The 25,858-nt window shown below is 31.5% G+C and overlaps 1 protein-coding gene and 1 long non-coding RNA gene across 2 annotated transcripts; one reads left to right on the top strand and one right to left on the bottom strand.

Moving 5' to 3' along the window:
* Positions 1 to 1,659: 1,659 nt before the first annotated feature.
* Positions 1,660 to 17,784, bottom strand: LOC143051782 (uncharacterized). The gene is made up of 2 exons (XM_076224711.1): positions 17,685 to 17,784; positions 1,660 to 13,605 (listed from the first exon to the last, which is right to left on the bottom strand). Exon 2 carries the CDS (start codon positions 13,434 to 13,436, stop codon positions 8,697 to 8,699), a length of 4,740 nt encoding a protein of 1,579 aa, XP_076080826.1. The 5' UTR covers positions 13,437 to 13,605; positions 17,685 to 17,784; the 3' UTR covers positions 1,660 to 8,696.
* A 4,923-nt stretch (positions 17,785 to 22,707) lies between these two features.
* On the top strand, positions 22,708 to 25,539 carry LOC143051034 (uncharacterized). The gene is made up of 4 exons (XR_012970554.1): positions 22,708 to 22,857; positions 23,407 to 23,722; positions 24,515 to 24,694; positions 25,262 to 25,539. It is a non-coding gene; the product is annotated as an uncharacterized LOC143051034 (long non-coding RNA).
* Positions 25,540 to 25,858: the final 319 nt, after the last annotated feature.

The raw sequence follows: 25,858 nt of genomic DNA, 5'->3' as shown, positions 1-25,858 counted from the left end.
AAACTTAATCCTGACATAGGACAGACCAACCAATGACCCAGAACAGATGGAAACAGAGACAAAGAAAAAATAATGCTACTCACTATCATAGATCAAACATAAAAAAACATTAAGATATCACACATGAGCCACTGATGAGGTTCTTGACTTGTGACTGGCACCTGTGACTTGTGAGAGCTCACAAACATGTTTAACCCCACCACATTCTTTAAGTGCCTGTAGATCTGTGGTTGTCATTTGGTTCAAATTTGTTTTTCATAAACTGTTTTGTTATAAATTAGGTCGTTACTTTTTTCAATTGAATTGTTTCATATTTTCCCTGTCAGATCCTTTTATAGCCGACCATACTGTATGGGTGTATCTCATTGTTGAAGGCCTTACAGTTTCCTATTATTCCTCACATCCATTTCATTTGAACTTTCGTGGATAGTTGCCTCAGTGGCAATCATACCAGATCTCCTTACTTTTACATGTATGAATTGTGTGACTTATCATAACAAACACTTTATAATGTCATCAATATAAGAAAGATCTCTGCACATAGTATAAAGATACTTAAGGATGTCTTAATCGTCAAGCTTAAACCTCTGCACTCTTTTTCCTTGATGCTGACACCAGATGTTTTTTTTTTGCTTTTGAGTCACATGAAAGGTGCCAGCAGTAGAGCTGGAACTACTTATTCATCTGAAGCTCTTGAAAAGCACATCCTGTTATTTTGTGTTTTTTGTTTTGCTCAATCTAGATTTTTTTTTATATGTGTAGCATTTTGTCTTTTCAACAGTTTTTTTTTAAAGCCTGGCATATCAAGTTACTCTACCAACTGAGCAACAGAAGATTTCAACAAATCATGGTATTAAAGGGTTAGGCCAAGGAAGGCACTACTACATTTCCATACTAAAACTTGACATAATTACATTTACTTCTTTTAACCACAGTGACTTTTTGGAAAGAAAAAGAAAACTCAGTTAAGACAGATTTTCATTAAAAAATCACCACTGTACGACTACAGGATCACATTGCACATTAAGTCACCCTATATTCTGTTGAATAAGATGACACATGATTGTCAATTAGAAAGCTACCCACCAGAGATCAAATTAGGTTGATGTTTAAAGCATCTATATGTCAGAGTACGTCTTAAATAATGAGCAAAATCTATGCCAACTTAGATATGTGAGTATTCCATTCCTCAAACCCCTCCTACAACATTTTAAAATTTATTAGCTAAAAAGAATCAATGCAAGTCACTTTGGTGTTGGTTTGAGCCTAATGACAAAACAAAATCGAACATAAAGGTATATCAAAAGAATCTTGAGCATGATTGCCAATGATACAACTTTCAACCAGCGTTCGATTGATGTAGATGTCGGCAACTGTACAGCCTTAACAAAAAGCAAAACATATACCTTCTTTATAATAGTTGAATTGAGTGCTTGTACATAGGTAGATCAAGGCACAAAAGTGGTGGGCACTTTTGTGGAAAAAATGATTATATAGGGAATTACTGAAGAATGACTGAATCGACCCCTCCTTAGGTCAGTCAGTTGGCAACCCTTATAAAAAGTTCTGGATCCGCCACAGACGTTTACTATATAAGCTAAATAGAATTACCACTATTCACTGTTTTTTTTTTGGTTTAGGCCAAATAACAACACAAAATCGAACCTAAAGTTATATTATTATCTAGGTGACTATTTTGGCACTACACAATTCTAACAAAGATATAATATAACAAACAACATAAACTTGTGATTATTGTAACACATTTGTACATATGTCATTGAAGAAAAGTACATATTAGTTACCTCCCTTTACAAAATAGAAATATAAGTAAGGGAGATAATACAGGATGGTTGTGAAATTGTCTCCCTTTTAAAAGAATTATTTCTAGATAAAATATAAAAAGGATGACATATTTCTAAAAATGCAGCAGTAATTATATATTACAGAAATATTTCAATATTTCACAATACAGCATCTTTCAAGTGTGATATACAATTTTAAATAAACCAAAATTATCAGAAGCAGATGTAATGAATAATTTGCGCAAATGAATAAATGCACTTTGTTAAAATAATTTGTCAGATCTTGATTCTTAATATGTTTTTCTTATAACACTTCAACTTATTTGATCAACTTAAATATTCTTATAAAATCAATTCGTGTAAAAAAAGTTATGAATGAAAAAAATGTAAATTCAGAAATTGCAATTTTTTTATTATTGCAAAATGTGATAGGATTAAAATTGCAACAATTAATTCTTGCATTTTTGAAATTTTGTGTATGAATAAGACAGGATTTTTCACAATATTGCAGAAATTAAAATCGCATTTTAGTCAAAAATCACAAATTGCAATATAAATGCAAGCAATAATTTCTGAATTAACAGTAGTTTTTATTTAGTCATTTGAATAAGTACAAAAGTAATTTTTCTTCTTGTATAAAAAAAACCCTGATTTTTCTTGAAAGTACTCTTGGAAAATAGGAAAGAACTGCCAAAAGTCAATATATAGTTTTAATTCATTTACCACATGGTGGCGCCACTTTTCATTTCATGGCAAATGACACAAAGCAGTTATATAATATTTGCATACATCTACGTCACGCACACACACAATGAAACAGTAGCCTTAATTTCAATTTATATTGTTTTATTTATAGTTAAAATGTGTATAAGACTTTTTCAGAATTATAAAAACAGACAATTTATAATTTCAATTTATTAATCAATTGATTTTACCATCAAAAGTTTCATCAAAATCTTTCTTTCCTATCTAAATGGGAAGGGTAAATAGTAATATACTTAATCTTTTTCATTCAAAATGTGATTTGAAAATAGCATGCTAAGAAATCTAACCCTAAAAAAGTCTATTCCCAAAATAAAAATCTATATAGAATTTAGAAACATATTACAGGGTTCTCGCTAAGGATTTTTGAAGGCGAGTCCAGGGACTCGTCATTTTTTGCCATGGTAAGTCCAATAGCAAGTAGAAGATATTTTATTACTATATAATGTAATATTTTAGTCTCCAGGGCCTAACAGATCCATGAAATGACATTAAATTAAGATTTCTTTTAAACATTTGCTATGAAATGATGATATTTATGTTTATTTGTGTTCAGTTTATACAAAATATTTCAATCTTAATGCATCTGTGGACTCACCAGTTTTGAAAATGGTGAGTCCAGACAGATTTTGATGAGTCCAGGACTCATGGACTCGCCTTAACGAGAACCCTGACATAAATTGAAATTTTATAGGGCTTGACTTCTGTTTCATCATCTCTGGGAAAAGTTAGAATTTATCCATATCAAGTATATTATACATAAAAAACAAATAACGATCAAGGAGTAAAAACTCAAAAGACTCTTTTCCTATTACCTATTAAATTTTGACTCATCAGTTTATAATTTTTCGACAACTCAACTATACTGTTGGACATCCTAGTATCAATGCGAGTAAGAGCAAGATAAAAGAGTCAAATTAAGCTTTCAATTGGTACAATTTGCAGTGAAAATTAACTGCTTAATATTTTCTATTAACAACAAAATCAAATCAAATTACACTGATCATATGTTTGATTTTACTTATTTTGGTTGCTCTTGCTTGACCAAGTACCAGGATATCCAACCACAGAGAAGGTAACCTGTTTAAGAAATATAATTCTGGAGTCAAAATTCGGTAATATGAAAATGGTCTATTAAAGTATACCATAGTTTTAACGAAAAAGTCATATTTTATTTTTTTCCACTTTTAAAATTATGTTACAAATAGGGAATCATAATTGAACTGCAAGGGTCCAGAGGTTCTTTTCTCAACAAATCTTTTAAAAGAATAGAAATACTTGTAAGTAATGAACATTTCAGTCTCATTTACAATTAAGCTCCAAAATATATAATTTTTTTCGTGAAAAGTTACAGAAATCCAAATAAATTTTTAATGTATGCTTTTGCATTATTCTCACAAAATTTGAAATATCTGTTCAAAATAATAAGTATGCATTTTTTGAACTTTTGCTTTTTGAAAAAACATGAAGGGCACGGGTACATTTTTAAGGCTTTTCACAAAAGTTTAACTGGTTCTGATAATACAAAATTATCAGCAAAGTGCAGAATTCTGGGTGAAATATTCTCTTTTCTTCAATTACCCCTATACAATCTCATTCTTGATGATGATCTCTTAATCAAAATTAAATTTCAGTGGTATTTTCCTATGCAGTGTAATAATCAATTCTTTAGTAAACTTTGTTTTTTTAATGTAAATTTTGTTTTTTTTAATGTAAATTTTTTCTAATTTTCTTTATTAAACAATCAAAAGTCTTCCCTGCATATTTTTTGAACTACGGACCAATTAAATCATTTTTTAGTCTAAAAAAAAGTTTCACAACAGCAATGGTGTTAAATTCTAATTTTTCCCTTACAAACATAAGAAAAGTGTAATGGTCACCCTTATATAACTACATACATAATATGTCTACCACTGAATAACATATACAATTAATCAGGGTCAAGTCTGCGTTTTACAAAAGTCACATGATTCACCACCAGTTGTAACTTCTAGCTGAATAGGAATTACCTTCTGCTTGTAAGTCACATGACCACTGTGAAATGCAGCTTAGGTCATTAACAAAAAATACTGGTAAACATGGTAAACATGACATAACATAATTAAACAAAAAAATATTTTCTTCAAACCAGTAACAGATATATGTGGTGTAATGTTCATTATAATTATTTACAGACAGTTTGTGAGATTTTATGAAAAGAAATGTACAAAATGTATTAAAACACTAGATAAGGGTCGTCACAAAAAATAATTTCCTAAAAGCAGAAACGGTATAAATGTGTTAGCTAATGATTAAAAAAATATATTTATAGAAAGCACTAATACATTAAATACAATAAAATATCACAAAATTGTTGACTTTTTTTATTTTTGCGTAATCAGAATCAATCCTGCAATTTCAAGAATATTATCATCTCTTTTAGATGGGGTTTAATAACTTTCGCTAATTTTTTAAACTTTGAAAATAGATTCCTTTTCCATGGGAGGCAATTCTACTTGTTTTCAGATACAGGGATTTGATATTAACAATTTTCATAAGCACTTAAAAACACACACACTTGGAGAGAAATTATTAATGGGTGTTTTCAAATTTAAAGTTCTCCCCCTTTTTTACTAGATAACTAGTTAACTCTATTTAAGTTAATATTAATAGCTTGAAATAAATGCATCAATAGGTATTCATAAGAAATAAAATCTACCAAAAATATTTTCAACAACAATATGTAAATATTTCAAAAATTATGAAAATTGTTAGAACCAAATCTGATTTTAAAAGTTGCTCGAGGAGATTTTGAAAATGTTTTTTTAAAAGGCGTATGCTTTGTGTACTTGTGTTAAATGTTAACAACTTCAGATGAAGAATAAAAAATATCTTTCAATTGCCTTTTCTTTGTTGAAAATTTTGAATTAAGTTTCAAATTAAAGGGAGGTAATTCATTGCAATATTCTTATATTCAAAATACATGTACTATATTTTTGAATTTTCAGCTGCTTGTTTAATAATTGGTCATTTGTGACTTTGAAATAGATATTGTAATTTTCAACAATTTGTCATACAGAATAACTAACAGACATAGATAAAATAAAACAGATTAACAAAAAACATTTTTTTTATGATAGCCTCAGTGAGCTTCACATTGTCGGATCACAAATATTCTATTTTAAAAAATTAACATAACTGGCATTTAAATACAAGGCCATTTAAAAAGGTAAACACATACTATATTTTCCTTCCAGATTCTAACATGATATTTTTTTTAAAGAATTTTTTTTCAAACACTTCTATGTTGCCTCGTATCAAGGTTTAATACTATATCTTTAAAACATATATCTTGTGTTTAAAATTGCCAACTGAAGTTATAAATCTAATTTAGGACTATCAGACCTTTTTTTAATGCTTTACTATGTTTTTAATCCAGTGATTGTTTTCAAGTTGATACATAACACTACAGGGAGATAACTCTGTAAAAAAAAATCAGTTGAATATTTTAAGCACAAGCTATTGTTAAAGAAATATTATGCTTCTCAATGATCAAAGTAAGTGTTTGTCAAACTGCTTTTGAGCCAATTAAATTTTTCTGATTTAGAGTGTGGTTTAATTTTTTTTGAGTTTTTTATATTTTGTCAAAGGGGTAAAACTTTATTCAAGGTTTTTGCAATACCTCATGTTGACACATGAACTATGTTTAATTGGACCATACAAATGTCCTTTATCATACAGTCTGAGTTATTATCATTATTCTATAGAAACAGATTTTGATGATTTTAAAAGATACTAAATTTCAAAGGTATTTTAATATTCAGTGTAGCAGACAACAAAATGATATAATATTACAAAAGCAATTGAATTCTGCATATAACAATATTAAGCAAAAAAAACTTATCGGTCAAAAATATTTACAACTTTAGATAATCATATTTAAACTTGAGAATGAACCCTTAAAACTAAAATAAAATAGTTATTTATATTGAAATATTGAAAATATTCTAAGTATTCATGGTTAGAATAAAATATATTATACAAGTATTATTATGATTAATAATAATTATGATTGATAAATGACAAAAATATTTTTTATTATTGGTTTTGTTTTTATCATGATGAAAGATTGACGATGTTATTTATACACTTCATGTATGTATGAGTTTACTTTATGAATTACTTTAAAGACATGATAAATTCATCGTAATATTGAAATTTATAACAAAAATACATTACAAAGTCATTTTACTACATGTATATTTCATCAAAAATAAATGCAAAATGTTTTCAGGAAAAGACATGAAATTCATTAGTGATAAACGCTGTACAAATTATACAATTCACGACAGTAACAACATCAATCTAAGAACATTTCTATACAAAATTACAAATTCATCAAAATACACTAATTCTAAGTATTGCCAATTTATAACTGCATGCACGGCTGCAGTTCTGTCAGGAAAAACTATTTATAAATTGAAACACAATCGGATTCAAATAATTTGATGTCATAGAGTGTAAGTTTCAGGTCGCTTTTTTAAATAGATATTATATTTTATATTAAATACTCTTGGTTATTGGGACATGTTTCCATGACTACTGTGGTTAGTAAACTAATGTTTAAATAAGAAAAAGACATTTGAATTATAAAAATGCTTTTTAAAAAGCAGCTTATCTTTTTCAACCTATATTCAGCAGAAAAATAAAACTGCATGTATGGCACTTTCTGAAACGGCCCTATTCAAAACTTGGTAGACATAATTTGTAAAGTTCAAGAAATATGTAACAATAAAAGAATATGAGCCATTTCCTATTTCCTATCCTTGGAAAATTCAATGTATGTAAGGTTTGGGGGAAGTCATTAAACACAACTTTTGTAATATTCATTATGCAAGAAAAAAGTGAAAGTTTAACAAAAATAACCTGTTCATTTATGGCAAATCAAAACTAAAATGCTATTATAGCATTTTTCATGTTTTGTCTAAAAACTTATTTTTAAGAAAAGCAACCCCTTTATATACTGTGGATTCGTTATAATTCGTTGGATACCAATAATCGTGGATTTCATGGGTACACATGAACATTTAAATTAAATGTTCAACAAATGACATATTTTATATAGGCTTGTACACAGACTTTTGCATAACCACAAAATTAAATTTCACGAACATGCAAGTTTCTTAATCTATGAAAATTGGTACCCACGAAAATTAAGGAATCCACAGCATTGCAAATATTCATAAACTTGTGTTTAAACAAACCTATCATTTCAAAATAATGGTACACAGTTATAATAGTCATGGCAGATTGTGACTAAAATGCATGAAATATGTCGATCACCAAAGGCTTGTAAACATGTATCCCACTTATTAGAGTTAATATTTATTCAAATTGTTTTGAAAGTGTTAAAAAAAAACCGGTGATATGTCTTTTTTTTAATCAAAATTAAAAGTTCTTATTGAATTCAAGTTGATCAAAATTGATAAAAAAGATACTGGGAACTTTTTTAAAATTGAACAATGTTAAATTCAACTGCTACATAGTTTTGAATAAATGTAGCTTCTGCTTAAACCTGTATTAGTTCCCACAAGGGGTCAACTCTTTCTGTATTAATGGTAACATTTTTGGGAACCATTATATAAGATAAAAACTTAATTAAAGCACTGACCATTCAGAGGCAGCATAGGGATTTAAAAAACAATTAATTCTTTGGTTCTAAATTTTGAAAAAGAAAGAAAAAGTTAAAGAAGGTATGAGTTTTTTTTTAAGTGTATTTCCATTGATATTATGATGAAAAAAAATAACGTTGTGTTTCAAAACATATTTCTTGATGATGTTAAAAACAATAATTTGCTTTTGAAAATTTTTGAAAAATTGTTTAATTTTGTCACAATTATAAAACCCATTTGTCTCCCCCTCCCTCCCCCTCAAAAATAAAATTAGATAAATGGTTAATGCATAACTTTACTCCCATCATTGCTCATATTATACCTTTTGAAAATATTCATATTGAAAAATATTAGAGTGATGCACTAACAATAACAATTAACAAATTTTCATATGTACCATATTGTTTGTGCTGTCATGACAATATACAGAGCCGTCTTAACTATATAATACAAAAAAACCTATACAATTTTTCATGTTTTAAGCTTGTGACACTTCTGTCATTTCAACATCATTAGATATGACTGTTTCCTGTCCTGATTTATCTGGTTCCCTGTCCAGCTCCATTGACTGATGAGATTCTCCAACTGTGGACTTGGAACCAGTATTTGAATTGTCTATAGTGTCTGTATTATTGTGCAAATGTTCATTCCTTGAACGACTATTCTTCAGGTCCTTGGACACCTGTTCTTCATGCTCTGTGGACACATGTTCATCTCTAGTTGAATTTTGAACAGCATGTTCAACATTGGCTGAATTTTGCATCTGTTCTTGCAAAGCTCGTTCAGCATTCGCTGAAGCTTGTAACTGTTCTTGGACTGCACGTTCTGCTTGCAGTTGCTCCTGAACTTGACGTTCTGCATTAGCAGTAGCTTGAATCTGCTCCTGCATTGCTCTTTCAGCGTTAGCAACTGCTTGTAAATGCTCCTGCATCTGCCGTTCCATGGTAGCAGCTGCTTGCATTTGTTCTTGCAACTGCTGTAATGCAATGGCGCTATCGACACTTATTGATCTAGATGCTAATGCTGCTGCAACATTTGTATCAAGCCCCGGTGATTTCGCAGGTTGTGCAACTCCGACAGAACTATCAACACTTAAAGACCTCATCTGAACTAATCCGGCTGAAGACACATGCTGCATGTCAACTCCAGGAGACATGATTTGTGACAATGCAAGAGGGTTATCCAATCCCTGTGCTTGTGCCATCTGAGCCCGTGCCAGCATCATTTGATATTGTATATTATTTAGAAATTGTTCATGACTGGCTGTTTGTCTCAGTTCTGATGATGCTTGTGGCTCTTCAACGTGTTTCTTAAGGTGGTTTTGTAGTGTACCAGACTGTGAAAAGACTTTACGACAAATGTGACATTTGAAAGGTCGCTCACCAGTATGGACACGTTGGTGTGACTCTAGGTGTTGTTTTTCGGTAAATCTTTTGCCACACTCATTACATTTATGGGGTTTTATACCCATATGAATCATTAAATGTCTCTTCAGTGAGAAAGGCACCGTAAAATTTTTGCCACATATTTCACATGTTCTATTATTTCCTCCTGTGTGCATGATCCCAAGATGTTTAATTAAAGCCTCATGATCCATAAACAAAATATTACATATTGTACAACGGCATTCTATTATCTCCTCTTTACCACCTGAAGATTCAGATTCACTTTCATCTAACGAAGTATTAAGTCCATTTCTGGGAGGAGCCACCACTGGCTCACTTTTGATTGATGATTGACTGGTTGAAGCAGGAGGCATTACAATATCAGTTTCATTTTCAGACTCTTGATGTTCGTGTTCATGATCGCTTCCATGTCCATCTTCATGGTCTTTGATTTCTTGTAAAATGTCATCTTTCATAGAATCAGAGTGGACAATGACATAATCTCTACCTTTGAGTCCCTTTTCAACTTTATGAACGAAGAGGAGATGACGTTGAACAGCGCTATAACGTTGAAAATGTTTTCCGCAACACTGGCAGATGTATGGCTTTTCTCCAGTGTGCACACGTTTATGTGTAATAAGATGCGTTTTAATACTAAATGTTTTACCGCATTCATCACAGCTGAATGGTTTATGACCATAATGGTTCTGAATATGATTACGCAGTGTATACAATGTGCTTAGAGTCTTTCCACAAACATGACAAGTAAATGGAGATTCTCCTGCTTTAGCCATCTGTAAAAACATGTTCCCTTCTCCTTGAGAGGAAGCTGATGTCGGTTCTTGATTCTCCCCCTCCTCATCCTCATCATCTCCATTTTCATGATTTTGCTGTGCCTGTGCTTGTGCAGCATGTGCCTGTGTTTGTGCAGCATGTGCCTGTGTTTGTGCAGCATGTACCTGTGCTTGTGCAGAGTGTGCCTGTATTTGTTGAGAATGTGCCTGTGCTATTGCAACAGCCTGGGCCTGGGCTTGAGCTTGGGCTTGTGCTTCAGCCTGTGAAACTGCTTCATTCTGTGCTTGTTGTACTTGTGCTTTGGTTTGCTGCTGCCCATGTGCATGTCGAAGCAACTGTTCTTGTAGTTTCTGTTCAAATTCAGCATCTGCAGATCTTGCTGTTTCAAGTCTGATTGGTGAAGACACGCTTGTTGTTGGATTAGGAATGACAATTGGTTGACCAGAATCCACAGTCTTACTTAAATCTATAGTTTGCGACGAAGTAGGAGGAGCTCCCTCAGAATTGATTGACAGAGATCTTTCCCTCTCTCTACTATGAAATGTTAGATCAAGGGCATCTCTATTCTCATCGGGATTGGCTACAGCTGGAGGTACAAAAACATTGTGTAGATTAGGATCCCAGTAAGCTTTTTGTTCCGAAGTTGGACCATATTCCATACTCTTTGTTCTAGGACGAAGCATTTCTATACTTTGTGCAGCGAGATTTTGGTTAAATCTGAGTAAATCTGCTTCATTAAAGCTCAATCTTCTCCTTAATTCCATAATATTTGCCTCCGTTAAACTTAACTTAGCATCAGGGGATGATTCCATTTCAGCTGAAGTATTCAAGCTTTCATTCATTTCTCCCTCCTCAGTTGAAGATCTTTTGCCGCCATCTGCTCTTTGGTGAACTCTTTGGTGAATTTGCAAGCTGCTCCTCTGGGCAAATTTTTTTGGACAGAATTTACACCGATAAGGCTTATCTCCAGTATGTGTTCTCATATGACAGGTAAGGTGTTGCTTCTCAATGAAACTCTTTCCGCATACGGAGCAAACATGAGGTCGTTCACCTGTGTGTATCATTTTATGGCGACGGAGAACGAAAGGTGTTGAAAAACTCTTCTGACAAACATCACAAGTGTGTTTATTATGAGTTTTAATGTGAGCTCTCATCTCTTCGTAGGATGGGACAGAAACCTGACAGACGGAACATTTAATTTCTCCCATTTCAACAGAACCATCATCTTCCCCGGCATCACTTTTCTTGTGTGCTAATTTCTGAAGAAGGTTTTTCGTTAAACTTGTAAATGATTCCAGTATTTGGTTATTTGACATTGATTTGGAATCTTTTTGATTTTCTGCTATTGTGTTTGGAGGTAGTCCTTGGTGAAATTGTTGAACTGCTAATGCATTGGCTTGGGCCTGTGCTTGCATTGCCGCATTCCATTCTTCTACAAGTTGCTTTTCCTTCTTAGCTTGTTCTTCTAGGGCTGCAACATCATTAGTATGTGGCGGTGCTCCTTCCTGACCAGGATAAATATAATTTGGATTAGCTAAAACTGCCTGTGATGTTAACAAATTCAATGAATACTCTGGGTGCGTTACATCTAAGCTTGGAGGAACTCGTGGAGGAATTTGAGGTATATTCAATGGACTATGTATATGTGTCTCTGTTTTTTCAGGTGCAGGTTCTGGTTGTTTGGTTGTGGTTTCAGAGCTAGGCGATTCTGTGTTGTTTTCTCCGTGATACATATACTGATACTGTGATTGCTGGTGTTGATGATGTTGCTGGTCGATTGATTCTCTTTCTGTGATAGTACTCAAATCGATTTCTTTCTCATTCTTCTCATGTTCTTTTTTGATAGCCCATGGCAGCGTTTCTAACGAGTTCACAGATATATGTTCGGGTCTTGGTTGCGGTACTGGTATTGCTGATTTTTGTTCATCCGATGCTTCACTGGTTTTTGGCCATGAACCTTCTTTGGTACCACCACCTTGTCCGTAAATCTGCATTGGATTATGTGGTCGTTGGAAGAGCAACTGATTATAACGTTCCAGCAGTTCCGGGGTAATTCCTTCCTGTGCCAATAACTGCTGTGGAAGAATACTTTCCAATGAGGTGTTTGGAGATAGCATAACATTTGGTGGATACGATAACTGTTGCTGTTGCATTGTGGGAAAGCCTGACTTTTGAGAATCTTCCACAATAACAGGTGAATCAGCAGTCTCGGTGCTCTTTGTAGAGTGATTTGACTTAGCATCACTCTGATCGCCACCTCTTGGTGATGTTCCGGGTTTCTCATACTCGCCATTTGCTTCGTGTTTCTTCTTGTGACGATAAAGTGTTCCATATTGAGTAAATGGTTTCCCACATACGTGACATTTATACGGCTTTTCTCCAGTGTGTATACGGATATGAACAAGCAGATTATTGCGGGAATTGAGAACTTTTTGACAAACTGGACAAGCGAAACTATTACTATCTATATGTGTCTGTATATGGTTATTCAATAAATTGTAACTCGGAAAAGTTATTTTACAAATACAACAAATTATTGTTTCATCTTCCGATTCTACAACTTTTGGTGATGATTCGTCATTTTTATTCATTTCTTCCTGACTGAGATCAATTAATGACACATTCTCTGGCTCATTTTGAGGTTCTACTGTATTTTCAGCAGATTGTACTGTGACCTCTTGCACATACTCTGGTTGTCTGTACTGGCCATCATCCTGAACTGTCTGGTCTTCAGCCATTGTGTAAACTGGTACCTTGTCATTATGAACTAGCTCGGTTTGGTCCTCTTTGGAAGAAGGAGTTAGATTAAATGAATTATACAATGAAAACTGGTCCTCTGTGGAAAGAATCTGACTTTGTTTTAAATGGTTAAATTGTGCCTTCAGCACTGTGTTTTCACGTATCAAAATCTCTAAGTAGTTTTTTAATGACACACCGAATTGATAAAGCTCCTTTTTAGTATGAGTTTCAATATGATCGTTCAACAATTGTAAGTCTTGGAAAAAGTTGCTACAAATTTGACACTGCAGCGATTCCATGTTGGGTTTTTGCGGAATTGTTAAAATATACTCCAATGAAATTTAAACGTTCTAATCCATTTTGATCCACACTTTTGATCAGCTACATGATTCTAAATGGTTGTTTTACATTGTTCAATTTTAATATGGATCCACCATTAGAGAAAATCCTTGAATTTCCTGAAGAATCCTGAAAAATAAAATAAAAACATGAGTTTTTGCAACATGATCATGACGATAGAGATTATAAATAAATACTGTCAGGAGTACAGACTATATTTGAAATTTTGTATACTTGATGATGTAATATCTACTTGTAAACAGGCTCTAGATCTAAGTTACTGAGTCAGAATAAGGGAGCTACCATTTGATTTTTATAGGGGGGCTAGGATGAAAAATTTTGTCCTGCATTTTTTTTAGCTGTAATCTCTGTCATACCTTTTTATTTTTCACTCTGTTCGGTCCTGCCTTTTTTTTTTTGCAAGGGTCTCATCCTGTCTTTTTTTTACTACTCAAAACTCCTGTTCTGCCAATTTTTTTCAAATTTCATCCTAGCCCCTCATAAAAAACAAATGGTAGCTCCCTAAGTGTTTCGCATTTAAAAATTGTTCTCTTGATGCTTCATTGTCCATGAGGTTGTACTTTTATAAATAGATAAAACGACAACTACATATGTATTAAAGTTCATACAATCTAGTTAAGGGGAGATAATGATTTGCCAACATCAAATGTTAATTTTCTTGATTTATAAACTGCTGCATTTGTTTGCACCTGTCCTTAGTCACGAACCTATAGTTCAGTGGCTGTTTATTGTTGATGTGGTTCAAAAGTGTTTCTTGTGTCTCGTTTTTTTTATAGACTTAAGTATAAAATTGAGAATGGAAATGGGGAATGTGTCAAAGAGACAATGATAGTCGTGTCATACACCATTGTGTAGATAAATCAAATAAGATTTGGCAACCAAGAAATCGAAATAAAACGGAATTTCGCTACAGGTGAAATTTTTCTAAATTTTCAATTAAGTACCTTGTGTAAGGTATATATAGAAACAAAAATTTTGAGACAAGTGCTTAATATGATATCCAGTACAAAAAATACCAGGTTCTTATATAAAAAAAAAGACAAAAAGAAAGTATCACCATGATCACCATGATCGCATCGCAATAACATTTCCATTAAAAAATATTTTGTTTATCATGTCTATGAAATTCATTGTTTCGAATCATGGTACACAATATACTAGTCCCAGTTGTTTCTTATCAAAATTAATGTGTAATGTTCTATTTTAATTTCATTTTTAAGTGTCTGTAGATATCATCTTAAAAATGAGGATTTTGATCATATCTGGTCCGTTTTCGATGAATCTCTCATCTGATCTGTACAAAAATATTTAAATGGTGGACTGGTCAAAGAAAAGATAACAAAAATTAACAAGGTTTTAGTCGACATGAGATTGGATGAATGAATATGCTGCTTTTAATACATTAAATGGATGAAACATTACCTAAAGACAATTATGATAACTTTATAAAGAAATATCAAACTTATTTTGCTAAAAAACAAACTCCTTAATATACACTCTCCATAAACAAGAACCGGAAAGGCAGAATGTGCAGAAAATAATTCTTTGAAAATGGTAAAAACATACGCCATAAATCTTTTACATCTTTGAATTTCATTGGTGCAAACATAGATTTCGAATTGATTATCTGATTACTTTTTGTCAAAATTTGTCAAAATCGACCATAAGTTAGTGTTAGTCGTTATATCAGCTTTGAATTTTCGTATCCAAACCTATTAAATCAGTCTTAATTGCCTCTATTGTCCTATTTGTAGCGATTACAATTAACATGATTAAAGGTGATATATTTGTTCATGTCAAGTACTAATTTGATGAAAGTTCAAAAATTAGGACATGGTTTTGCGGTGTAGAGACAAGAAAAGTGCATCCTCCAAATAATTGTAGCGTCACAGAAATTATTAAACTGTCATGCGAAAAAAAATATAGCGTCTAGGTGCCACTACCTGGGGAGAACATTGACATCTCTTAGGCATGTTAGAGCGACTTTTACTTACTGTTTTTTTTTACTTGGGACCTAAACAAGAGCTTTCAAACCTTTAAATTTTTCTTTCAAAGAAAGATCTCTTTTATACATGTATGATATCATAAATTTAAAAACCTATTTTTTTGTCTTCAACATGTTCATTTGGCTTTTCAAAAACATGTAACTGGGAAAAAAATTGAATAGCAGTTGATTCATCAAATTACTGTCTATTCAGAAATTATTGTGATGTTTTTATTAATGTGAAAAATGTGACAGCCAGGGTTATAAATTTCTTTTAAAAAATGTCCTGTACAAGTCAGGAAAATGACCATTGTTATATTATCATGTCAGATTAAAGTTCGTTTCTGTGTGTGTTACATTTAATGTTGTGTTTCTGTTGTGTCGTTTGTTTCCTCTTATATTTGAGTGTGAACTTAAATTGCTATACATGTTATAAGACGTGTCAGGGTACTTTTCTATCACAAATTCATGTATTTAGTTTTGATGTTATATTTGTTATTCTCATCAGATTTTTTCTAATGCTTAATTCGTGTGTGTTACATTTTAATGTTGTGTGTTTCTGTTGTGTCGTTGTTCTCCTCTTATATTTGATGCGTTTCCCTCAGTTTTGGTTTGTAACCCGGATTAGTTTTTTTCTATGGATTTATAAGTTTTGAACAGCGGTATACTACTGTTGCCTTTATTTATAACCACAATAATAGAAACTATTATTTGAAATTTTTTATAATAATTTAAACAGGATTTTTCTCAAAATAATAAAAAATGAAATTGCATTTTAGTCTAAAATGACAAAATCGCAATAATATATGCAAGCAATAATTTCTAATTTTACAGTAGAAAATAACTGACTTTGCATTATAAAAAAAGACTACATTAACTATACCTACTGATACAATTTTTAAAGTTTTGATATCAGTATTTACAAAACCCTATATTCATGATAATCATGATATTACATTAAAATCAGATATATATATTTATAGATTATCGTTGACCATCTCAACATGATTGATTTTCTCGCTTGAGCTGGTACAGCGAAAGTGAGAAAAGCAATCGAGTTGAGATGACCAATGATAATCTGTTTATCGCTTTTTTACCTATGACGAAGTTGTCAATTTCATGTCAATTTCGTTAGCAACGCCACATGGTCTCCTTAGTTTCTAGCGATAATTTTCCATCTCAAGCGAGAAGCATGATATGAAAATTATCACAAAAAACGATCAAAAGAAAAATGCACAAAATAGAGATAAATATATATATATATTTTTCTCAATCATAAAACATGAACAATGATTCTATCATCATGCACAAAAACTCAATGTCCTATATAATAGATGTATTTACACTGGTATCCAAATTTGTCCACATTTACAAATGTACGTAAAATCACACAGGTTCCTGTAAACTTTGACATCACAATTTAAAATATTTGACGTCGCAATTAACATGATTAAAAAGTGATTGTTGTTTGAATTCAGAATGTTATCATGGTTATTTGGAGCAAATTTTAAGGTCATTTGAAGACAAAATTCAGCTACACTAATAATACCAATAGTGTTAAAACGCATATTTACACTTGTACAAAATGTATGCAAATCTCTCCACTAATTCTTGCAAAATTTGGCATCAATTTCAAAAATCAGGTTTTTTGACATTACAATTAAATAATGTTGTTGATTGTTGTCAAAAGGTTACTCGGAAAAAGATCAAGTGTCATTTTGAGACAAAATTCATCCAAATACCCAAAACCTTGCAATGTGAAAATGCATCACTGTACAACATTTCAAGTCAAATAAAATAAATAACAAAATTAAACTGCTTAATACTGTAGAATTATCTACTTGTTCCGCAGCATTTATTTTATGTGAAGGGTTGTCTGTTTGATTGGTCATGCCAAACTAGACAAATATCATATAAATGCATTTTATCAACATGCAAATTACTAAACAGGAAGTTTTTAAAACTGTAATTTGACCTCATATGGTTGTCAAAGTGTATTTAATATAAACAATTTTGCTCGGGAGTTTGTTTCAATGCAAACGCAATGCATTTAATTTGTTTTTAGCGTGATTTTTATAAAAAGTTAGTGTATGGGACAACCCATTTCTGTTATCCCGCCCATATGCATCTTTGATTGGTCAAAACATCGTTGGCAATGTTACAGGACACTAATATATATGATAAGTTTATCAAAAGCACATACCAAATTATGTTATTTTGTGTATTTTTGGACGCATTTTGCTTTTGAAAGTGATGTCGACGCTTTTCTATCAGCCTCTGACAAAGGGAAGCAACAAAGGAAGTAAACAGTTTGATCTAAAATTAAAACGATGACGGGTTAATTCCCGGATTTTTAAAAACTACGCGAGTGTACGTAATAACATGTATATGTGTATTTTGTGTAATTTTTTTAATCAGTAAAGGTGATACAATACATGTGCTTCGAAAAATAGCAAAACTAGCAGTCGGACATTTCAAATAAGACGAATCATGATTGTCTCTTGTTTAGCTATCTTAGAATTAATCAATCCAGCTATGAGAAATATTTTCATAAATGATTTTCGGTCACGATTGAGAGCGAAGATAAATGTACGCTAAATCATCAAATCATCATGATAATAATAACACAACAAAAAAAAAACCAGTCAACACACGAAGAAACAAGAAATAAGAGGTGTATAAGTAAAATAGCTAATTATCCACGATACACATATACATTAAAAAAATATATATAAAAAAACCTAGATTTGTTTAAAGCTTAAAAGTCTACGGCCTATTGCACACAATATCACAACATAAGCTCTGTGTATTCTTACTTAAATTACGGAGTATTTATTAGAATTATATCGTTATTATAACTTATTTTGACTGATCATTCAAGAGAAACAAAAAGGTGGAATAAGGAAAGATATTTCAGCGGAAAATATAAGAGTGGTCATAGGCATTAACCTGAATTTGTACGAATTTAATTCAGTTTGGAAATTAATTTAAAAAAAATAAAAAATGTTTAAATTACAAAAAAAAAATCTTCATCTGAAGAATTCGGGCTCTGGGCTCCCTTGCTGCGCTGATACATGTATGACACCGGATTAGACTAATAGAGCTCAATTTGACAGTAATAGTAGAGGGTCTGGATGGGGGGGGGGGGGTCTGTTATTCTGTAAACATTTAATTTTCACCCCTTTGTTCTCTAATCTTCAAAAAATTAACCCCTTTTTTTCTCTAATCTTCAAAAAATTAACCCCTTTTTTTCTATAATCTTCAAAAAATTAACCCCTTTTTTCTCTAATCTTCAAAAAATTAACCCCTTTTTTTCTCTAATCTTCATTTTTTGCCCGTTATTTTCTAATCTTCATTTTTAAGGGCATTATTCTTTAATTATTTAACCCCCTCCAAACCCTCATAGTACCCCTAGCAAGTCGGTAATTCATTGGCTCTTATAGTTACATATTTTGAGTCTACACGTGGCCTGATATGGCATGCTGCATTCCTAACATAGCGTGACTGGACATTGGTTCATATGCTTTATTGAGAGGGGATGGACAGGGATAAGGGGACATATGAATTAAGGGGGGAGTCGATCGGTGGAAAAGGTTGACTAAACATAAAGATATATGCACTTGAAAAATGTTTTCTGTGGATTCATTATTGATGAGGTTCCAATTATCGTTAAATACTATTTTTAAGGAAAAGCATGACTTTTAAAATTCACCGAAGTATCAATCGTGTAGACGCGTGTATACAAAACTTCTGCTTACCATCAAATCAATTATGTTGTAGATGGACAATCTTTCAACAAAAGATGAGGACTGTGATGAAGCACAAGGAATAAGCGGAAATGCAGACAGTGCGACGTTAAGGAAATCAAAAATCAAAACGACGAGAGAAAGTGTTGGATATTTAGAATCTGTTATACAAAATGACAAAGAATATACAGATTACTTAGAGAAGTAAATAAAGCACATACAAATATTTCTCAATAGTTTATGTATAGATATGTATAGATATATGTGAATAGAGGCTACGCTACTATAGAGAAAAAAAAAGAAAAAAAAAAGCATTATTCGAATAATACAATTGAAATTTTAAAAATATGAAAATAACAAAACGACAAACAAGTCCACAAAACAATTTAAAAACCTATAAACTGAGACGATCTCTGGTGCTCCAAAAGAGTGGCAAGTTCTGCTCAAACAATTGCACCAGTTTTTATATTACATGGTGAGTATGAACTCGTATGTACACATAGCTTAAACATATTTTAGGAAAGTTCCTAGCATAAGCCATAAGGGGAAGCTTTATCAAATATTCTACATTCAATTGTTCATTTGATATTCCTGCTCATCGTTGAACTTTAGTGTATTGTTTACATTGGGAAGATTATAGGGCGTACTTCAACACAAATTCCGCGACGAAACTGTTTATATGATCCAAAACCTTTTTAAAAAAAATGTATAACAATTAAGAATTATGTAAACTATATGTTTTACAAAATTTCTTCACGAAAGATAACATTCGGTTTATCTTCAAAAAGCAAGTCAGACTAGTTTCCTCCTACTTTTTGTCTGCACAATATATACTGAAGTATCTATTCTAGATCAATCAACAATTTAACCACCCACTTTTCATTTGTTTTTTTTTAGGACAGATAAAAGGTAACTGGATACAGCAATGATTTTAAAGTAAAGTTAAGTATGTTACTGCATTGACTGTTGTTATATATTTTACATATTTTTTTTCTTTTTATCGAAATTGTGATTGAGGTACTTCAGGGTTATAGAAAAAAATGACAGAATTTACCAATATGAAGTTTTTACTATGCTTTTTTTCTTAAAAAAAATGATAAAAAATATGGGTCACCGCTCTATTTTTCAAGGTACAGTCCAAAATTTGTTAATTCAATAAATAACTTAAAAGTTTTCTTTAAATAAATAAACAGAGGTACCAATAAATTGTACTTTTGTCTAAAAATTTGCAGATTTGGGCATACTAGACCAATTAATTATTGTGATTGTACAATTTCAGATATTGGGTATACCCCTTAACTACTTTAACAACACTTTTTCTTAGCGGAGTTTGTTGTTGTATGTGGATGAAGTATCGATTTTTTAATAATCATGTATTGTTTCATTTTTGATTCATGTCAATTAATTATTATTTGTTTTTGTCTAATCAACGAATGGTTTTTATTAGAAACGCTACGGGTGTTGCATTTAAAGCAGAATCTGCTTGCCACTATCGCACGTTTAAAAACAATACAAGTTTGTGTTGGGGTTCGTGTTGTTTCATTGTTGAATAGATATCTGCATGTCCTCTTTCGACCGGTAGGAAAACTATTGCCATTGTCTATTTGGCTGCGCAGGATGCACAAATGCGCAACTGCATCAAGATAGAACGGGGACGTTAGATCAAATGCCTCGTGTACAAAAATCGCAACGGTCTCTCTGAATGTAAGATATTGTTGGTGATTTCTTGTAACCAATGTGCATTTTTGTTTGTATTCTTTAATAAAAAAAAATAATTGATTTACAATTTTGAATCACTATTGACATTTCAGACTTCTAACATTGAAACATAAAACATAACTAGTCTAACATTATGTATGAAACTTATAGTATTGAAGATAAAAGGGATGATGCTGTTAAAGAGTTGGAAGAATTAAAAAAAAAACTTTGGAGGCAGAACAAAAGAAGATAAATGAAATTTCTGAAAAGGTGCGTTAACAACTACATTTGTATGATTTGTTTTTTCTAATTCTAATGCTAATTTTTTTCCCTATAATTTTTTATACGCATCATTGTAAATATAACGGAACTTGATGAGACTGTCATCAAAGTGAGAGGTTTAGCGCTTTAAAACCAGGTTTAAGCCACCATTTTCTACATTTGAAAATGCCTGTACCAAGTCAGGAATATGACTGTTCTTGTCCGTTCGTTTTTTTTTGTGTTTTGTCATTTGATTTTGCCATGTGATTATGGACTTTCCGATTAGATTTTCCTTTGAGTTCAGTATTTTTGTGATTTTACTTTTTATAAATTAAGAAATAAGAAAAATAAAAAGCTGCCTCAAAAGAATAAATGCAGTTCACGAACAAACTATCTAGTAATCTAAATTGTTATATACTTGTTTGAAAGGTATATTTCACATTTAGGTAGATATTTTTTTTTATAATTGATTAGTGGTTGGCTAAATAAATCTCTGAAAATAGAATTATGCATTTCATTAAAAAATTATGAAAAAAGGATAAATTTCAGATGGAAATGCTTGTTGGTGACAAAACTAGACTTCTAAAAGAAAAAAGAATAAAAGATCAAGCAATTCAATTAGAGCAGAAATCACTAATCGTAAAAATGCTACAGTATGAAGTACTAAAGAGAGACTTTCATCAAGGCAGGTAAACATTTGAAAAAAGTTATCAAAAGAGACCAGAATTATAATTTGATACGCCAGACACGCGTTTCGTCTACATAAGACTCATGAATGACGCTCAGATCAAATAGTTATAAAGCCAAACAAGTAAAAATTTGAAGAGTATTGAGGACCCAAAATTCCCAAAAGTTGTGCCAAATACGGCTAAGGTAATCTTTTCCTGGGATAAGAAAATCCTTAGTTTTCTGAAAAATTCAATGTTTTGTAAACAGTAAAAAATATAAAAATGAACATATAATTGATATTCATGTCAGCACCGAAGTGCTGACTAGTTCGCTGGTGATACCCTCGGGGACGAAACGTCCACCAGCAGTGGCACCGACTCAGTGGTGTTAAAAGTATTGTAAAATACGGAATATTACACTTTGCTATCGGAAAAATGAATGTTCATCCATTATTATATTAATCATTAGAAATTTTATTTTAAGTTAAAGTTCGTTAAAATCCATATGGATCTATTATCGAGTTTGACAAAACAGTGAATAACCTATATAAACAAAACTTATACTTTTTTCAACAAAAGTTTGTTAATACTGTAACACAATTTATTAAAGCATGGTTTGTTTTAACTCAACAAATAACTGTTTCTCCGTTTTCTATTATAACATTCTATCCATCTTCATGAACTATTATCGAGTTTGACAAAATGATGAATAACCTAAAAAAAAACTTCTAGTTTTTTTCAACAAAAGTTTGTAAATACTGTAACACAATTTATTATAAAAAACATGGTTTGTTTTTCCTCAGAAGAAAAACTATTTCTCCGTTTTCTATAATAACATTCTACCAAGCTTTACGAATAAAGAGACTATAGAGGACCAAATTCAAGACGCACAACAGCAAATAATGGAATCTGTCAAAAATTATAATCCAAGCAGTCTCAAAATACAAGCTAAACGCGACAAGAAATCAAAGAGATCTCAAGAACATGAGTTATGCCAACAAAGGTGGATAATTGAATGTGCTTTTGTGTGTTTTATAAATGTCTTTATATATCATAGGTATAGCTAGATTAGGTATATGCTTAATTTTTGTTATATTTTGGGGTTTGTAATGTCTAACATCTACTTCATTGAATTTGTTTCCAATCGTTCATGTTATCGGGTTTTGAATGATAGCTACCAAATTTTATATTAGAAGTTCAGGTTAGAAAGATTACTATTTTTAGGTTTTCATAGCGAATGTTACGATTTGTATTGGAAATATAAACTTTAGGCCCTTGTTAAAATTTATATTAGATGCCTTTTTATACTTAAAAGAATCCCAATACAAACATGAATTTTATTGCAATTATTATAGTACTGAAATACACGTTAAAGTTAAAAACTTTCCACAATTCACCCAAGAGGAAGCTTAAAATTGAGCGACATGAAAACAATAAAGAATGTGGCTAGGTACATGCGTGTGTTTACATAATTTTCTCAAAAACAACCTTTTTATACCTCTTTTTTTAATAATTTAAGATGTTGTATCATATTCATTTGCTCAGTTTTTAGGTTTGATACTGGGCATGGAATTATAATTGAAGGGATATTTCCTAAAGATTTTACATGTGAAGTTGTACCCTGGACTTCAGATGAACGGTTGAATATTATAAACACAAATGTTTTCCCCGATGGATTTACGTTGGAAACGGATCTCTACTTTGTAAAAAACTCCAAAACTGGAGGCCCATTGGATGGAAATACAATTCCGGCTGAGAATATGTTATTGACAGCCATACTACAAAAAGAGAAAATGTATGCAAATGTGTATTATAAATACAAAGGTGCTGTAAGATTTAATAACACTTGGACATTGCTTGAGCCTAAGGTATGTTGAAGCATAAAGTATAAAACAACAATAAAGGTTAACGCCTCAGGTAAGAACAAAATAACAGCAAACATGATAAAGGATAACTCCTCATATATGTTGAAGTCTCAAGTACAGAATAACAATAGAGGTTAATGCATCAGGTATGCTAACTATACTGTATGTGTTTTTATTCATTTTTGAAAACCGTAAGGTGGCCGTAAATTACTCACTACTAATTTAACTCTGGGAGGTAGTTTAGCAAAAAAAAAACTCATGTCCTCATCTTTTTATATTATTTAAATCAGACAAATTTTGCATTGCATGATGGAATTTATAGAATTAAGTAAAAAAAAAAAAAAAAAATAATATACGTAACAGGTAAATAGCTTCAGCTTTATCGGTATTGACATGTTATTTAAGTTCAAAGTCTATTCTTTAAATTTCAATATCCTTTATCTTTTCTCCTTAAATTATTTGGAACAAGTTTAAAACATATTAGGATAATATGGTTTACATAATTTTAATCTTCCTATGTGCTTTTCTATGTAAACTTCACCAGGAACGTTTATAACCAAATATTACAACACCAAAGATGTATGAGTACCAAAACACGGAAGTTAAGACTGGTTAACATACGAAGATACACGTCTCGATTCAAATACCTAAGTGAAAACTATTATAACACAACCAATAAAAATCACATTACTACTCAGAAACTTAGATTGAGCCTTACAAATCCATCAAAAAACAAAGTAAACAAAATATCAATACTTATATAACATAATTCATTTATTGACTTCATTTTATCAGGATAAAGATATTGCTTTTAAAGTCGATGGCGTTGAATCGTTTTGTGTTATATCCATTCTACCAGAAGAAAGACATACAATTTCTCCTTTCGGAAGTCGGTTTATCAGCCCAATCGACAATGGAATACAAGTAGACTTTCCTTCGAATGTTGTTGACAAAGAGGAGAAGATTTGTTTTCAGGTAGTATGAACATAGATAATACATAAGATATAATACCATATTTATTTAATTAGTTGACAATCAAACAGAAAACACCAACCAACAACTGACTCTTCTGTCAAAAGGCACAAAAAAACTCCGAATACCACACATTTCAGATAACATGCAATTGTACATGCAAATATTGTGGTGGAGTTATATATGTTTTACTTGCCAAAAATCTTGTCACGTTTGTTACGTTAGGTAAGCATAAACGAAATCTATTCATATTGCTATTTTACGCTTACACTACGTATGTTCATTTGTAAAATTATTTTCTTTTAATATTTTGTTCATGTTGAGTTAATATGTACCTTCTCTTCAATAATTTTAATGGTGTATACATTTCTTCTAGAAAAACTACACGAATAACATTATCTTATTCCAATGTTAATTTCAATTTTAGGATCCGCAATGCTTTTCAATTTCGTACTGGTTTTTGCCTATTCACGTTTTGATTCTAGCGTCACTGATGAGTATTTTGTGTGTGTAGGATAAAAACTATATTTCGTATTTATCTAATAATATTGCTTCCCTTTCTCTATTTAGATACATCCGGTTGACATGACATATTTATCTGAAAGAAAAACGCAAGTCAATGATGACGAAGTTTGTATTTCCGCGATAACACATGGCCTTTCGTCAAATCATAGAAAGTTCAAAAAGTCTTTGGAAATACAGCTGCCTCTACAATATAGTTCCAGACCGTTCGAGGATGATTCTGACTACAGGGTTTTTAAGTGGGATGATGATGGATCATTTGAATTTGTTGATATAAGACCAGTCATACTAAACAATACAGCTTCTTTTTCTGCAAATTCCTTTTCTGGGTAAGTGTAAAATTGTAAATGGAAATGGGGAAAGTGGCAAAGAGACCATAACCCGACCAATGAACAGAAAACAGTCGAAGGCCACCAATATATACCGGGTATAATTTTTTTATTGTACATGAAAGTAGATATAATATGCGGTTGTTAAAAAGTTGATCGTGTGTAGATTTTTTTGTATATAAAAATGCGCTTTCTTGCTTCATTCAAATATACACACTTATATTATAAAAGACTCACTCAATTCACATGAATATTCGTGACGTTTTTTTTTTCCTGTTTCTTAAAAACAACGTGATTCTTGTGAAATTGTATGATG

This window comes from Mytilus galloprovincialis, chromosome 11, assembly GCF_965363235.1.
Source record: "Mytilus galloprovincialis chromosome 11, xbMytGall1.hap1.1, whole genome shotgun sequence".
Classification (NCBI taxonomy): Eukaryota; Metazoa; Mollusca; class Bivalvia; order Mytilida; family Mytilidae; genus Mytilus; species Mytilus galloprovincialis.
Note: the sequence above shows the minus strand (reverse complement) of the source record. Positions and strands in the feature narration are given on the sequence as shown.

Excerpts from the sequence above, each read along its gene's own strand:
- LOC143051782 (XM_076224711.1), bottom strand. The coding sequence starts at position 13,436 with ATGGAATCGCTGCAGTGTCAAATTTGTAGCAACTTTTTCCAAGACTTA.